Source organism: Etheostoma cragini, chromosome 7 (assembly GCF_013103735.1).
Source record: "Etheostoma cragini isolate CJK2018 chromosome 7, CSU_Ecrag_1.0, whole genome shotgun sequence".
Classification (NCBI taxonomy): Eukaryota; Metazoa; Chordata; class Actinopteri; order Perciformes; family Percidae; genus Etheostoma; species Etheostoma cragini.
Window position 1 is genome coordinate 4,497,374 of NC_048413.1, and position 12,115 is coordinate 4,509,488.

Here is a 12,115-nt window from a genome sequence, read left to right on the forward strand (position 1 = left end):
CCCCCCCCCCCCCCCTCACTGAGCAGTTTCCCACAGTTCCACCCCCCCTTCCTTTGTCTTGCCTGTCCTGCCCCCCCCTCCTCAGACTCTGTAAGCTCGGACCAGGTGCAGTAGGTAGGTGGCCTCTCTTTGTCACTCGGAGCAAATCCACGACGGCCTAGAGGAAGGAAAACCAAGCTTTAGCAGGTTGAAATGGTACTTTGAGATGTTGACTTCTATATCTTGTTGTAGTCAGCGTTTGATTGGCTTCATGTTTCAGAGGATCCCCCTTTTTGTTTTCTGCTATTTGGCTGCAACACACCGCACCACCTTATAGTAAATGTTGTTTGGCTCCAATGCCCCCCTCCCACGTTTTTACCGTCACGTCTTGAACTCATCAAGCACTGTGATGGTAACTAACTTCAGTGCTGCACTCTTTTAAAGTCCACACAAGAGTTTCTTGTAGACTGTCTTTGTACTCTGTATATTTTCATGTACTGTAGACATGATTTACAGTGTTTACTTGGATGCAGTGAGTGATGACCACCAGCATGCTCAGATTTTCCTGCATGGAGACATTTTTGACACCCCCCCAAAAAGGATTTAAGTTACAGTTAAAAGTATGAATAATTACTGTACATAACTAATTAATTAAATACAGTTAGGAGCAGATCAAATTTAAAACCTAGTTTCTATTCATATAAATTTACCTGTAGTCACTTTGCTTGTAAATGTCTCCTTGTGTTCCTTCTCCATCCATCCATCTTCATCCGCTTATCCGGTATCGGGTCGCGGGGGCAGCAGCTCCAGTAGGGGGCCCCAAACATCCCTTTCCCGAGCCACATCAACCAGCTCCGACTGGGGGATCCCGAGGCGTTTCCAGGCCAGGTTGAAGATATAATCTCTCCACCTAGTCCTGGGTCTTCCCCGAGGCCTCCTCCCAGCTGGACGTGCCTGGAACACCTCCCTAGGGAGGCACCCTTACCAGCCTTCCGGCTCAGCTCCCTTTTCGTCACAACGGTGCGATAAACAGAATGTAATACCACACCTGCTGCTCCGATTCTCCGACCAATCTCACGCTCCATGGTCCCCTCACTCGCGAACAAGACCCCAAGGTACTTAAACTCCTTCCCTTGGGGTAAGGTCTCACTCCCTACCTAAAGAAAGCACTCCATCGGTTTCCTGCTGAGAACCATGGCCTCAGATTTTGAGGTGCTGATCCTCATCCCAGCCGCTTCACACTCGGCTGCGAACCGATCCAGTGAGTGCTGAAGGTCACAGACCGATGAGGCCATCAGGACCACATCATCTGCAAAAAGCAGTGATGAGATCCTGAGCCCACCGAACTGCAGCCCCTCCCCGACTACGCCTCGATATCCTATCCATAAATATTATAAACAGGATTGGTGACAAAGCGCAACCCTGGCGGAGGCCAACCCTCACCTGGAACGAGTCCGACTTACTGCCGAGAACCCGGACACAGCTCTTGCTTTGGTCATACAGAGATTGGATGGCCCTGAGAAGGGACCCCCTCACCCCATACTCCCGCAGCACCTCCCACAATTTCTCCCGGGGGACCCGGTCATACGCCTTCTCCAGATCCACAAAACACATGTAGACTGGTTGGGCATGCTCCCAGGCCCCCTCCAAGATCCTTGCGAGAGTAAAGATCTGTTCCGTTGTTCCACGGCCAGGACGGAATCCGCATTGTTCCTCTTCAATCAGAGGTTCGACTATCGGCCGAACCCTCCTTTCCAGCACCTTGGAGTAGACTTTACCAGGGAGGCTGAGAAGTGTGATACCCCTTTAATTGGCACACACCCTCTGGTCCCCCTTCTTGAAGAGGGGAACCACCACCCCGGTCTGCCACTCCTTAGGCACCGTCCCAGACTTCCACTCAATGTTGAAGAGGCGTGTCAACCAAGACAGCCCCTCCACACCCAGAGCTTTCAGCATTTCTGGACGGATCTTATCAATCTTGGGGCTTTGCCGCTGTGGAGTTGTTTGACTACCTCAGCGACTTCCACCAGGGAAATTGACGACAATCCCCCATCATCCTCCAGCTCTGCCTCTACCACAGAGGGTGTGTCCGCTGGATTTAGGAGTTCCTCAAAGTGCTCCTTCCACCGCTCTATAACCTCCCCAGTTGAGGTCAACAAAGTCCCACCCTTACTGTAAACAGCTTGGATGATTCCTCGCTTCCCCCTCCTGAGGTGGCGAACGGTTTTCCAGAAGCACCTCCATCTCCATGTCTTCCCCGAACTTCTGCTTTGCCTCTGCTGCTTTGCCTCTGCTGCCCTTCGGGCCCGTCGGTGCCTTGCCACTGCCTCCGGAGTCCTTCGGGATAACATATCCCGGAAGGACTCCTTCAGTCGGACGGCTTCCCTGACCCCCGGTGTCCACCAGGGTGTTCATGGGTTACGTGGCCCATGAGATGGAGAGAGAGGTGCCACGTAGCTTTTTCGGGCTGTGCCCGACCGGGCTCCGTGGCAAACCTGGCCACCAGGCGCTCGCTTACGAGCCCGCCGTCTGGGCCTGGCTCCAGACGGGGGCCCCGGGCTTCCTCCGGGCGGGGTCCCTCGATCTCTTCCTGGTTTTTCCATAGGATTTTTGAACCATTCTTTGTCTGGCCCCTCCCCTGAGACCACTTTGCCATGGGAGACCCTACCAGGAGCACAAAGCTCCAGACAACACAGCCCTCAGGTTCATAGGGACACACAAACCTCTCCACCACGATAAGGTGATGGTTCCTTCTATTAAAAGAAAACATCATTTGCTTTACTAAATTGCATCCCTAAAGTTATTTATGCGCTCCTACATTTTTCAATTTCAGAGCAAAACATGCTGCTTGGGATACAAATGACAGCCAAGCCCTGTTCACGTTAATCAAACTAACTTCACTTTATATTTTAAATTGTCACCTGAATTTTCTGTTTTCCTAAAAATAAAAAGACATTTCACCATAAATTGGTGCATAAAAATGTATTAGAAAAGAGACAGAGCACATTTAAGTCCCGCCCCCAGCGGAGGGAAAGACAACTCTCTGCTCTCCATTGTCTTGTATTGCATGAAGGTTTCCTCCTCTTTTTTGTCTGCTAGCAAAAAAATCCTAAAATATGAACTACCAACCATGTAAACAACTCATAACTTGAAGGTGCTCTAAGCAATGTAGGGTGAAATCAATTTTTTAAATATTGTCAAACAAAACGGAGGCTAGCCCGCCCCTCCCTCTTCCTCATCCGTCACCTCCCCCTCTCTTCCGCGCTCTAACCCTGATCTCAAAATCCTTGTCGGTTACTGGCTGGAACACTGTTTATGTTTCACGGTGCAGGTGGGCACGGTTTGTTTCTTGTTGTCGTTTGTAGACCTTGGGTTGTCTACAGAGACCACGTTTTTTACAGTGTGTTCTGGGAACAGGCAGATAGCGGATAGTGAGGAGATGTTTGTTACAGTGTGTTCAGGGGACAGGCAGCTAGCGGATAGTGAAGAGATTTTTGCTGTATGTGACAACAAATGTTATAGCTTAAAAAAGACGACATTGCTTAGAGCACCTGTAACTGTTGAAAACAACAACATTTTAAATATATTTATATATATTTTTTTATATATCCTAAGTTGTTTATTTTAGATCATTTTAATGTAAACATGTATTTCAGCTGTATGTTTTCTATCTGGGAAGGAAATCCGGTTTTTGAATTTAATTTGAATCCCAATCTGTTTTAATAAAATAGCTTGTGGAAAGTAGCTTTGACCTTAAACTGAACATTCAGCCCACTTTCCAAAAAAAGTACAGTGTATGAGGTACTGTATGTATCGTGGATCTCCATTCAAACGAAAAATACAGAGATATGATTTTTAGTCCTGTACTAGTAAAAGCACAATATAGATGTAATATGGATAAATAGCCTAAAGGCTATTCATAACTGCTTTATGTGACAGTAAAAATTGTTATGGTTACAATCAAGAAATAATCGGGATAATTAATCTTAATCTCAATATTGATGAAAAATAATCGTGATTATCATTTTGGCCATAATCGTGCAGCTCTATTTTCATGCAATACAAGTCAATGGAGAGCAGAGAGTTGTTTTCTCCTCCGCTGCGCGTGGCTTTCAGAGTATGACGCAATGCGCTCTGTCTCTATGCAGGAAATTAAGTCTTTGACGCTCACAATATCCCTGGGGAGAATCCCCAAACCTCCCATAATTAATGTGTGTCCCCATAAATGTCCCTGTGCATTATTATCAATGAGGTTAAGTGGGAAAACACATTTACTTCCTAATCTTTAAAAGAATAACCTGTTGCATACACTTGTGGCCCTGATTTCTTCTATAATCTTCTACATTGGGTTGCCACAAGCCTGCAAATCTAATGTCTTCCTGTGCTTCCAGACGATACTTACCTGTCCTTCGAGGTTTTCCTGCTAAGTACATCTACGACCCATGGAACGCTCCTGAGTCCGTCCAGGCGGCCTCCAAGTGCGTGATCGGTGTCCACTACCCAAAGCCCATGGTTCACCATGCGGAGGCGAGCCGGTTGAACATCGAGAGGATGAAGCAGATCTACCAGCAGCTCAGCCGATACAGGGGACTAGGTAAGAGAGCAACACTTAAACACAACTGCTGTGTTCAGGATTTCTAAAAAGTCTATAAAAAAGTCTTCATCCATCCCTTTCGAATGGCCAAATGGAAACAACTATGGACTTGTGCCCTCTCTGTATTCTAATTAATTCAAATCTGTCTTTAAAAAAAAGTCCTTTCCTCTCAAGATAGAAAAATAAACATGTTTGCGTCTTTCAGGCCTGTTAGCATCAGTGCCATCCAGCAACGGGAACGGGACCGGAGGAATGATGGCCTACTGTCCCGGAGAGCAGCCGCCAGGGACCAACAACAACAACTCGCATTGTAAGTCTGTGAGTTTAGTGGAAGGCGGTATTTAAATATAAGTTATTATTATTAAGTCAGTTTTATAATATTAAAGATGTGCAATGCACTTTCTTGCTGTTATGGTTGTTGCCGTCATAGTAATGGTGTGGTAAATCTACCTATGACACTCATCCATGTGTTTTTGTCTGTAATTCTTTTTTTTAGTGTCCGTAGTGTCTGGGAGCTCTGTAGCCACGGGTAACAGCAGCGGGAGCATCCTGCTCAACTTTCACAATAAAGAAGACATGGGGCCCAGCAGCACCCAACAGCGATTGCACCTACACCAGCAACAGCAACAACAGCAACAGCTTGGTAGGGTATCCCCTGACATGAGTGCTTTTTTGTCTTTTGTTTATATTACCAAAATCTTGATTGACTTATAATTACAGTAACTTTGGCCACATTTAAAAGATGCAATACAGCCGCTTTCCGACCAGAGGGATTTTTGTAGTTCCTAGAACATAACGTTACTAGAACCCTTTTTCTCTTGTGTTCCAAGTGGACCAATTTGGGGATTTTTAAGTTATTCTGACCACAGTTACTGTAACTCTTTCAGCTCTTACTTCAGGGCAGCAGGGTCTTTTCCCCCTCCCACATAGGAACCTAAGTCAACGAGGGTTGTGTTTTTGGAAGAGACAGACCAACAATGGGACAATTTCTACAATTTTATCATCTTATTCTTTGCTAAATTCGCATTAAAGTTTTCAGAGTTGAGAAGCTCCATAAAGTGATGCGACAGCCATCCAGCGCCTGCAGGGACCCTTAGCTTGTTGCTCGGCCAGTCACGCTCGGAGACCCCGCTGTAAGCTGGAGGTCTCTCAAACCGCTCTTGTGAAAAAGAGGCTTTTATTTCACCATTGACAGATCGTTTGGTTAAATATTACAACACATGTCCATGTGGAGTAGACTTTACCAGGGAGGCTGAGAAGTGTGATACAGTAATGATGGTATGGAAAATCATAATTAGGAATAACCCCTTGAGATGTAGCATCTCGTTTTTGAGGGGGTCCTTAAAGGCAAGAAAATACATTCACAATTAGACAAGACAGTTAACAAAATAATGGTATATTTGGTTATTACTGTCACTCTGTTAAACGTTCCTCTGTACTGTTGTTAATTAGATCATGGCGATCTGATTGAGTCTAAACGAAACCGTAGTTTAATGAAAGTGGGTCAAGTTGTAATGTTGCCCCTATATAACAATGTAATTCCTTTCTATTTACAGAGAACATTTATATGTCTGATCGTTTCTATGGTAACTGTTAGCCCCCCCCCCCCCCCCATTTACTGTAGCTGACACACTAACAATGGAGAAGTAGCCCATACAACCACACATCAAAACATCTGAACTATCCCTTTAGATAGTGTGATATTATGAAATACTCCAGAAAGACTGAAAAATCTGAAAGTCATGCTTTATTTTTTTGTGGGCGAATATTGTTACATTATCCAGAACCATTGAGCTCTCTCATAAACCACAAAGTCCAATGTGTGTGTTTGATGTGTGTGTTGCAGGATACCACTCAGTGCCAGACACCAGCCAGACCATCCCCAGCAGCCCGCTCTACCATGAGTTTGCTGTGCCTCAACACCCAGGTGAGAGAGAAGCTGCTGATTTTCTGGGGAAGCATTTTGATATAAATGTTGTATAAAGTGTTGTATAGTGTGTATAAATGCTACCACAAGAGGGCCAGACTGTTCTTCACCATTACACTACAATGTGTGTGTGTGCGTGTGCGTGTGCGTGCGAGTGAGCGTGCGTGCGTGTGCGCGTTGCAGATAGTCTTGTGTTGATGCAAAACACGTCAAAAAAGACAGTGATTACTTTATTCAGTTGAAAGAAAATATCAGTCAAAAACTGCACTTTAGAATGTAACTGTCATTCTTTTATATTATATTCAATGTTCATTTAATCAATAAAAGAATATTAGAATTGGTTTCCTTCATATATAGAGGGTCAGTCCTAGATGTAGAGGTCGCTGGTTCATTTACAACTTGTGGCACTTTCCTGCATGTCATATCCTCTCTCTCCCCTAAGCTGTCACAATTAAAGCTTAATGCCAAAAAATTACCTTAAAAAGAAAATTAATTATTTTCTTTCATTTGTTTTAAATTCAAAAAGAAGTTGATTTTATTTTGGTGGAATATTGAAAGGCAGAACTGAGTTTTCCCTTAAATCGCGCAGCCCTAGTTGATGCTTATACTGTATTCTTGTTTTTGTTGTTTATGCATTGTTCTCATGTTATGCTTATATTTATTACTTTGTGTGTAGGTGTTAGGTGCTTCATAAATAAATTGCCATTAGTAATTGCCAACATCAGGTGTTTCCCAGTAGAGGAAGAGCAATGAACATATACCAAACTAGACCTCAAAAGAAGTTGATTTAGAACTCACACACTTTCATCCAGTAGAATGTTTCTAGTAATGATCACGTTTTTCTTCCATCCAGGACTACTACTACAAGGCCGCGGCAGCATCACAGGGAAGCGGGAGCGTGAGTCAGAAAGGGACGGCTCGGGGGAGAAAGAGGCGGCGGCCTGCCCCCGGCACAAGATACAGAGGCAGAATGCACAGGTACGGCTACGGCTCAGTGTAACACTCAATGTCTTGTATGGCTCAGATGACAAAAAAAACTGAAGAGATAACTGGTTATGGAATGTAAATACAATGTAGACTTTTTGCTTATGTTTGATATGTTTTAAAAAACCTGCATCATCAGTGTTTTATCATTTTAGAAGCGTAAGGTACCGTATGTATCGGTTCTGGTGACATCCCTACGTTGTACCCGGTGTATACATGCACAAATACCCTGGTTTGTCAGGAGTTCTCTAGGTCTGTTAACCAGGTTTGAGACCTGTTTTGAGACAGAGTTTAACGGGGCTAAGGCGTGTACACAGGGTATTGCCTTACCCAGATATATTTGGTTTTTCAAAGTGAAAGGAAACAAACGGACTGATGCATGTTTTTTCTGGTGTATATTAGAGCTGGGCAGCGATAAAAAAATTTAATCGCGATTAATCGCATAATTTCCTCGATTAATCGCAAAATGAAATAATGAATTCAAAAGTAGTGTATATTGTGCAATTCTTTTAAAATGTTCTGCCATATGAACAAAAGTGCCGTAACTTTTGTTCTGCAAAAACTTACCAGCATTGTGTTTATAAAGTAGCAGTTAAATAAAATATTTAGTGTACATCTCAATTTAAACAATGTATTCATCATGTCCAGAGATGAATGACATCTGGTTGGAACGTGTTGCATAAGCGACTCATTCTTATGTCCTCATTCTTCTGTTGTTACTCTAACTCTGCAGCCTTGCTGGACCGGGTTATTGGAAATTACAATTTACACTCTGTGTCCACACTTTGTTAGTTTACACACACACACACACACACACACACACACACACGATCTATACATGCATTAATGGAGAGATGTTGGAGTGAGTGGGCTGCCGTCCGAACCAGCGTCCTGAGCATTTGGGGGGGGGTATGGTGCCTTGCTCAACAACACCTGGCAGTGCCCAGGAGGTGAAGTGGCATCTCTCCAGCCACCAATCCACACTCCGTACTTTTTGGTCCATACGGGGACTTGAACCAGGGATAGTGATAGCTATCCACGTCGCAATGGCATTTGTTAGCGTCTCTTGCCTTTATTTATCTAAACATACCCACACGCTGCATCTAACGTAGCCTGCCGAAGCCTCGCACCACTGTGTGTGTCGTTGAATGATTTGCTGGTAGCAACTGTTAAGATGATATTTCAGACTGGAAGTGATAAGAAAATTCAACTTTGCAGTATTTACAAAGCCTGTGAGCAACAAACGTTTACAATAATAAAGAAATAATAAAAACTCTGTTAACGCGCTTTTAAAAAATTGTCAGCGTTAATTAATTAATGAGTTAACGCGATAATAACGCGTTAACTTGCCCAGCCCTAGTTTATATGTACATTTTTGGGCATTTACGCCTTTAATTGATAGGACAGCTGGATATAAAAGGGGAGACGGGGGGAAAACATGCGGGAAATGGTCACAGGTCAGACTGGCAGCCTGTACCTTCTGCGTCGAGGCATAAACCGCTACACCGCCCGCTTCACCAACTGATCTAACCCAGCCACTGACTGACACATTTAATAATAGAAGAAAATAATAGAAACATCGTCAGTAAAATGCAATACAATTCAACAGCAGCACGTCCAGCAGCCTCCAAAATGATCAAGAGATCAAGAGATCATGTTTGAATCAACATCTCTAAAACAGTCTCAACGTAAAACTGAACATCGCAGCAACAACACACAGTCTGTTGGATTAGACTGTCTTAGTTTCAGCTTGGAGTACCTAATAAACTGGCAACTAAGTGTACCATTACTTGTTTAATAAGATAGGTGTTATTTATAAGACCATTGTGGGCAATGCTGCGTATTAAAATGTTATCGGATTCTATTTATTTATCAATTCAATTCAATTCAATTTTATTTATAGTATCAATTTCATAACAAGCGTTATCTCAAGACACTTTACAGATAGAGTAGGTCTAGACCACACTCCAGAATTTACAAGGACCCAACATTCTAGAAGTTTCCTACAGAGCAAGCAACAGTGCGACAGTGGCGAGGAAAAACTTCCTTTTAGGCAGAAACCTCGGTCAGACCCGGTCTCTTGGTAGGCGGTGTCTGACGACCAGTTGGGATTAGAATAAAGAGTTGCGGTAACAGTCACAAAAAATAAATAAAATAATTAAATAGTAGTTTGTTTGTAGTAGTTCTTTGTAGCATAGCAGGGCACTGTGGGCGTTACAAGGCACAGCAGGACGTAGCTGGGCGTAGCAGAGTGTGGTAGGATGTAACATGGCATCGCAGGACGTGTAGCGTATCAGTGTGATGAAGAACCTGCTGTCTGGGTATTTTATCTATAAACAGTTTCTCAATTGATTACAGAATATGTATTTTAAATTCATATTATTATATATATGCTGTGTCATTATTAAATTACAGGCACAAATATAGGTAGGTAGCTGGCGTGTGCTAATATGGCAATCAAATGGAATAAAATAGCAGGTTTAGGACAGTGCCATACCTGCAATGTCATAACTTCCTTCCCGTGTGTGTTTGTGTGTGTGTGTGTGTGTGTGTGTGTGTGTGTTTACAAAAAAAAGGTTGTGTGTTGCCCTTTTATAATATGGAATGGGATTGTTACAGGTACAGTATATATATCCCCTAAAAGTAAGTGTCGACAAAAACGCAATGACAAGGCAATCGCACAACAAACAGAGACTGTGTGTATTGTTTCTCTGCTCCCACTACAAAGTCAATATTTTCATTGTCACACAGTCGGTCGGCAGCAGAGAGTCACCTATGTAAATGTCAGCCTGCCATAAAGTTGCCATGCTCACAATAAAAAATACAAAACAACTGTTTGGATGCATGAGACTAGCTATGCAAATCAATGGTTTGAGTAAGCAAATGAAACTGGGAAAGGAAAGAGTGCAGGGGAAAAAAGGAGTTCCACCCTTTCAGTTGCTGAAAAAAATCAATTTCCGCGGAATTTGAAAACTGAGGTGTGCAACCTTTCTCTCTGTAAAGTACTCTTCTGCTCAGATCTAACATCTTCAGTTACCAGACCTGAGCTCCCTCAGGAAAAAAATGCTAGACCAGAAAGCTCAGAGCATCATGGGTCATTTTGGCCATGTCCTTTCTTGGAGATTCTCTATAATCCCATTAGTGCGATGCTATATCTACCACCCATGTAAAACCAACAGACATTTGAACACCTTCATTCCTTCTGCCATTAGGCTCTTAAATGCTGCTGATGGCAACAACCTGTAACATTCCGGGCTGGTAATCCTAGGGAAGCATAATGTTTTGATTTATGTAGTTATTACTTAACTTAATTTTTTTAATTTACTTCAGTTTATTTTTGCTTATTTTCGGCAAACTGTGTGTGCGTTGTTTGTCCTGCCTTGGATCGCGTCAATTGGTTGATTTGCTGCTACTGACATGTTGGTTGATTGAACGATTGCGACGGTGTTTGACTATTATGTGACTGGTTGACTGGAAAATTGAATTTGCCTTCATGGATAAATTAAGTTGTTTGAATTGAATTGTTTTTGTTCTCTTCTCTTTCTCTCCCCTGCAGACGACGTAGAGCAGGCACTGACGGGCGCTGTTGGGACGTTGTGCCGCCAGCGGAAAGAGGAAGTCCCAACATTTCCCACCGGTCCTCCCAACACGCAGACACCCCTGCCTCAAACAGCTATCTGTCTGCACCCCCCCTCACCCCAAAGAAACAAAATGCCTCAAACGTACCATTTGTCAAATTATTTGTAAAACAAAATTTAAAAAAACACAAAAAAATACATTATTGTCTTAAAACTGACGCCAGCAGCCAGTATACAGTGTGAACTCTGAAGCAGCTATAAATGTTAGTATTGGAATATTTAATTATTTTTTTAAAGCTGCAAATACACACCATTAACCCTTGTGTTTTGTTCTCGTTGTTGACTCTTTATCCTTATTTTAACATTTTGGACTCTTTTAAAACATTTAAAAAGCTTTTTCAGATGTTTGTTTTTTTTTTTGACGTTTTTGTCACTTTTTCTAGTTTTGTCCGCCGGGTATTGTTTTTTTTTTCTCGCTTTTTCCCAAACCAGTTAACGCTTTTCCCAACATTTCGTCACTTTTTATCAGCATTTTCGGCACTTATTCTAACATACATATTCCTGTATATGAATAGAACTATTCAAGTCCAAGTATTACAGAGGACAACATGAGGGTTAATCACCTTATCTGCGCTGGCATACACTGTAAATGTGCTTTAACTACAGCTTTGTGGTATGCCCTAATGTGCTATATCCCATAATACTCACCAGGAAAACAGCATTGCCTTCACACATGCTCAGTCCAGGAATAGTTTGTGGTTACAAATGTAATCTTTGAATATTGGAACACCGCAGTGTATACAGGATAGTTAATGTGTCTGTTTTTCTCGTTGTTGAGATGTATCACGATACTTCTGACCAAATACATCAGTGGTGATGTTGCGTCGCGATGGCATAACTTTGCGTTCAGAATTAGCAAGATTTACATTTCTCAATACTGTGATATGACAACAGTCTGGTAATGTCACTTTAGTGTGATGCAGCTTGTAAAACCATGTAAAGACTTCACTTAAATCTGTTTCATTGGATTAGGTTCTAGAATTGATTGCTTTT

General features: G+C 42.8%; 1 protein-coding gene across 1 annotated transcript in view; it reads left to right on the forward strand.

Moving 5' to 3' along the window:
• Window positions 1-11,643, forward strand: part of cry3a (cryptochrome circadian regulator 3a) — a 40,205-nt gene extending 28,562 nt beyond the window's left edge. The window contains exons 10-15 of the mRNA XM_034876666.1: window positions 4,371-4,573; window positions 4,779-4,883; window positions 5,070-5,216; window positions 6,420-6,500; window positions 7,354-7,478; window positions 11,041-11,643. Of these exons, the coding sequence (XP_034732557.1) occupies window positions 4,371-4,573; window positions 4,779-4,883; window positions 5,070-5,216; window positions 6,420-6,500; window positions 7,354-7,478; window positions 11,041-11,049 (670 nt within the window). The 3' untranslated portion in view covers window positions 11,050-11,643. The remainder of the gene's footprint in view (window positions 1-4,370; window positions 4,574-4,778; window positions 4,884-5,069; window positions 5,217-6,419; window positions 6,501-7,353; window positions 7,479-11,040) is intronic.
• Window positions 11,644-12,115: the final 472 nt, after the last annotated feature.